This window comes from Lipotes vexillifer, unplaced genomic scaffold (assembly GCF_000442215.2).
Source record: "Lipotes vexillifer unplaced genomic scaffold, Lipotes_vexillifer_v1.1 scaffold109, whole genome shotgun sequence".
Taxonomy (NCBI): Eukaryota; Metazoa; Chordata; class Mammalia; order Artiodactyla; family Lipotidae; genus Lipotes; species Lipotes vexillifer.
The window spans coordinates 1404838-1409956 of NW_006790015.1; the positions used below are offsets into that span (position 1 = coordinate 1404838).

General features: G+C 54.9%; 1 protein-coding gene across 1 annotated transcript; it reads left to right on the plus strand.

Annotated features, from left to right (window-relative positions):
• The first annotated feature begins 782 nt into the window (after window positions 1–782).
• LOC103077748 (F-box only protein 44) lies at window positions 783–4239 on the plus strand. Its single transcript, XM_007463162.1, has 5 exons — window positions 783–1051; window positions 2244–2370; window positions 2513–2608; window positions 2716–2851; window positions 3920–4239. Exons 1-5 carry the CDS (start codon window positions 787–789, stop codon window positions 4061–4063), a joined length of 768 nt encoding a protein of 255 aa, XP_007463224.1. The 5' UTR covers window positions 783–786; the 3' UTR covers window positions 4064–4239.
• Window positions 4240–5119: the final 880 nt, after the last annotated feature.

A 5119-nucleotide genomic window follows, 5' to 3' on the forward strand; every position in this document is an offset into this window, starting at 1 on the left:
CGCGCGGGGGTCCAAGCCTAGACTTTGGGAAACATTTGATAGCCGCGAGGAGGGATGGGAAGTCGAAGGCGCGCGGGGACACCCGCGGCTGGAGTCCAGCCACGGGGATGGGGGTGGGGGTATAGGAAAGCCCGCTCCCCATCGCCCACCCCTTCTCCAGCCCCAGCCAGGCAGAGCATTTCCTCCGTGGTCTCGAAAAAGTGGCTAGAGCCCTTTGGACCTCGGTCGGAGACAATGATAATTATCCCTCCCCCACCCCCCCGCCCCGCCATATCTCCGCTCCTCCGTTTTGAGGATGGGAGAAAGAATGCGGAAGGTACCAGACAGGCTTCGGGGCTGCGAATTGTGATTTCCATGCTAAAGACCGTCCGACCTATTGAAAAAAGCTGGCTCTAGATTCAGAGAAGGCTCAGGCTCCTTTCCCCGCTGCTCCTGTCCCCGCTGCTCCTGTCTGTGTGACCTTGGGCAGATCCTGATACCTCTTCTGCCTCCTTAGCCTCCCTTAGAGGCTATTGTGAGGTGCCAGTAGAAAAAAAATCAGAGCTCACCTTTTACTGAGCTTCTGCTGTGTCCCAAGCTTCTTGTACCCCCTCTAGGAGGTAAGTACTGTTCCTGGCCCCATTTTACAGAGGAGGAAACTGAGGCTCAGAGAGGCCCAGTGACTTTCCTGAGATAGTCAATGGCAGTGCTGGGAGGGAACCTCCACCACCACGGGGTGCTGCGAATACTGGGTCCTGGGGAGAGGATCAGGTCTGTAGTGTAGCTTTCAACAACCACAGGAGAGCCATGGCGGTGGGGAACATCAACGAGCTGCCCGAGAACATCCTGTTGGAGTTGTTCACGCACGTGCCCGCCCGCCAGCTGCTGCTGCGTTGCCGCCTGGTCTGCAGCCTCTGGCGAGACCTCATCGACCTCGTGACCCTCTGGAAGCGCAAATGCCTGCGTGAGGGCTTCATTACCAAAGACTGGGACCAGCCCGTGGCCGACTGGAAGGTCTTCTACTTCCTCCGCAGCCTCCACAAGAACCTCCTGCATAACCCGTGCGCCGAAGGTGGGGTGCAGACTGGGTATGATGTGCCCCCAAACACACACACTGTCGTGATACCAGCTAACATTCATTAGGTACTTACTATGAGCCAGCCAGGCACTTTGGGGGGTTTAATTCCTTTCTCACAATAATCCTAAGAGGTAGGTACTGTTAGGCACCCATTTTTCAGATGGGAAAACTGAGGCCAAGAGTAGCATTATTCCACTCTTATTCCACTCTGAAGGTTATTTCCCCAGTGACCTTTCCTAGGAGAGGGAATGTTGGCCAGTTGGAATGAATTGTGCCCAAGACACAAGACCAGGAAGTCAGAGCCATATTTTCTTGGCCTGGCTCCCAGACTCCAGGACTAGGCCTACTAGGACTGCCCAGAAGACAAAGGGGGCTTTGCTTATGAGAGAATGAGAGATCCGGTCTTCTTCCCAGCACATTCCAACAAAAGGTAAAACAAGACTTCTGCGGTCATCCAGAGCCCCCTCTTTTCCCTTGCTGTGTTGTAAACGATTAAGTATACACTTTGATGGGATGAGAACCTCAATCTCTATTATGTGGCCAAATTCTGGAGCAAAATGATAGTAAGACAACCCCAAGCTGTCCAGAGCTTTCAGATGCCTGCCTCACTTGACTCCACAACGGCCATGTTCTTGACCAGCATGTTGACAAACTATGGTCCATAAGCCAAATCTGGCCTAGGAGCTACGAACAGTTTTTATGGTTTTAAAGAGTTATTTAAAAACAAAAAACAAGACACTACGTGATAGAGTCAATATGTAGCCCACAAAACCTAGAGTATTCTGACCCTTTATGGAAAAAGTTTGCCAGCCCCTGTTCTTGACCCCGGTTTACAGAGGACAAAACCAAGGCTCAGAGAGAGAAAGCAGCTTGCCTAAGGTCACAGAGCCCAGTATTGGTAGAGCCGGGACTAGACCCAGATCTGTCTGACCGGCACCAGAGCATTCCATCACAGAAGTAGTCTGGTTGTTCCCATCATCAGGATTCCCAGTAGAAATCAGTTACCATGGTGCCTGGCACACAGGCAGCACCTAATACAAGGCAGGCACTGTTGATGTGCAGGGTTCCCCAGCACGGGGCTTGAGGGCAGCTGCTGAAATCCAGGGAGAGGTGCCAGGAGCAAGGGGCACTTGGGAGGCGGCCACTGAGGGGCTTCCCTTTGATACGAACTCTGCTTTCCCACCAGAGGGGTTTGAGTTCTGGAGCCTGGACGTGAATGGAGGCGATGAGTGGAAGGTGGAGGAGCTCTCTGGAGACCAGAGGAAGGAATTCCCCAATGACCAGGTCAAGAAATACTTCGTGACTTCTTATTAGTAAGATCCAAGGGGTCTCGGGGTGGGGGGAAGCCCAAGTCACTGCACCTTGTGGTCTCTCCTGCTCTGGGAGGGGCAGTCCTAGCCCCCCAGTGCCCTAGTGGCGAGCTCCAGCCCCTCCCACCCCTCCACCCACCCCCAGCACCTGCCTCAAGTCCCAGGTGGTGGACCTCAAGGCTGAAGGGTATTGGGAGGAGCTGATGGACACCACACGGCCAGACATCGAGGTGAAGGACTGGTGAGTGCTTGGGGCGAGGGTTTGGGGGGGGCCCTGCCACTCAGGTGCCCCACCCCCACCCTGCCCCCCATCTCCAAGGCCCTGAAGGGCCCTTCCTCTGCCTGCAGGTTCGCAGCCAGGCCAGACTGTGGGTCCAAGTACCAGCTGTGTGTTCAGCTCCTGTCATCAGCGCATGCGCCTCTGGGGACCTTCCAGCCAGACCCAGCAACCATCCAGCAGAAGAGCGATGCCAAGTGGAGGGAGGTATGTGAGCCGGGAAGGGGACAGGGGGCACATTGTCCAAGGCTGAGACTGGAGTCAGACAGGCCCAAGTTGAGATCCCAGTTCTGCTGCTTCTTACCTGGGCTTTGGCTGCTCTGAGCTCTCAAAGATTATCAGTGAGATGATGCTGGTAAAGCCATGTTCAAAAAGATTGACTATTATTAATTACTAATATCAGTTATTACTATTATCTAGGTTAGGGTTCAGTGAACTTTTTCTTGGAAGGCCAGATACAAATAGTTTAAGCTTTGCAGGTTTTACTGTATCACAACTACTCAGCTCATCAATTCTGCCGTTGTGTTGTGAAAGCAGCTTTAGCAAATGGGCACGACTGTGTTCCAATAAAACTTTATTTACAAAACCTGGCAGTGGGCCAGTGGGCCTAGACCATAGTTTGCCAACTCCTGATCCAGACCAGTGCCCTCCAGTAGAACTTACTGCAGTGCTAGAAATGGTCTGTCTGGGACTTCCCTGGTCTGGACTTGGCGCTTTCACTGCCATGGCCCCAGGTTCAGTCCCTGGTCAGAGAACTAAGATCCTGCAAGTGGTGTAGCACAGCCCAAAAAAAAAGAGAGAAAGAGAGAAATGGTCTGTCTGCCCTGTCCAGTTTGGTAGCCAAGAGCCACATGTGACAATTGAAAACTTAATAAGAGCCAGTTCATAGTATGACTAGGAACTGAATTTTTAATTTTATCCAACTTTAATTAATTTTAACTTAAATAGCCACATGTGCTCAGTGATGACTGTATTGGACATCCTTTGGCAGCTTGCAAAATTTCCTTCAGTTCATTTGATCTGCACTTAGATAATCCCGTGGAGTGGACCCAGTAGGATTTTGCTCCATTTTACAGATGAGGAAACTGAGGAGGCACAGACAGGGGAGGTGGCCTGCCCCAAATCAGAGTGAGGACTAGAATTCCATTCTGCTGACTCTGGGTTGAGCACTGAGACCTCAGCCCATCCTGGTCCCCTCACCCCCTCAGGCAGTACCCCGCTCAGGGTCAACTCCCCTGACCGCTCTCCTTCCCTCCACCTGCCCTCACCCCCCAGGTCTCGCACACGTTCTCCAACTATCCACCCGGCGTCCGCTACATCTGGTTTCAGCACGGCGGCGTGGACACTCACTACTGGGCCGGCTGGTACGGCCCGAGGGTCACCAACAGCAGCATCACCATCGGGCCCCCACTGCCATGACACCCCCGAGCCCCCAGCCACCTAACCCCAACTGATAAACTGCTGTCAGAGATGGGCTGGGCTTGGGAAGGGGAGGTAGAGGCCAGGCTCTCCCAGACTTCCTAGCTCATCCTTGCCCCCCCCCCACCCCGAGTTGCCTCTTCATGGAGCCTCTTCGTTTGTACGGCCTTCATATGTTATGGGTAGCTAGCTCTCTGCCCGGGGGTCTCAACCTGAGGTTGGGGGGGTGCATGGTGTTCCCCCAGGCTCCTCCCCCAGATGCCTCTGAGGGAGGGCTTCATATGTATGGGTAGCTAGCTCTCTGCCCGGGGGTCTCAACCTGAGGTTGGGGGGGTGCATGGTGTTCCCCCAGGCTCCTCCCCCAGATGCCTCTGAGGGAGGGTCTCCAAGCTCTGGTGGTAACTTAGATCTAGGTGTCTACCTTCCCTTGCCGGGTTATTTCTCACTGTCTTCTTTGAGGGCCCTCAGACCTGGGACAGTCAGGACATCTGGCAAGCCTGTGGCTGCCCTGCATCATACAGATGCTGAGCGATGATGTAGCTCAGACAGGTCTGGGAGTGGACGGACGGCTCTGCTGGCCCATCCTCTGCCCCATTCTCTGCCACTCCCAGGCTTTCTCACTCTGTCTGCCTGCTTAGCGAGGTGGCTTTGGTCCAGAGGCTCAGGCCTGGTCTGAAGTAGGCAGGCCCAGGGTGGGGTGGGGTCCCGGCCAAGTCTGGACTCTCTTCACTGTCAGTGAAGCCCCAGAAGCCACATGTGTATTAAGTGAGGGCAGGGCTCTCCAAAAGACCCCCCTGGAATCCTGCACACGGCAACCCAGGGCAGGTGGGGGGCAGGATTGGGCCCTGAGAGCTGGGATGTGTGAGCCCTGGATGAGTGGGATGCGGTGGGGGGGGGGGGGGGGGGGGGCCTGTCCACCTCCATGCCTAGGCCAGGCACTCTGTGGCTTGGAGAGCATTCCAAGCCCCCACCCTACCCTTGGAACTGCCATTCCCAGGACCTCCCCACCCTGTCGGACCACGTTCCTGCCTCTCCTTCCTGCTGGAAAGAGAGCAG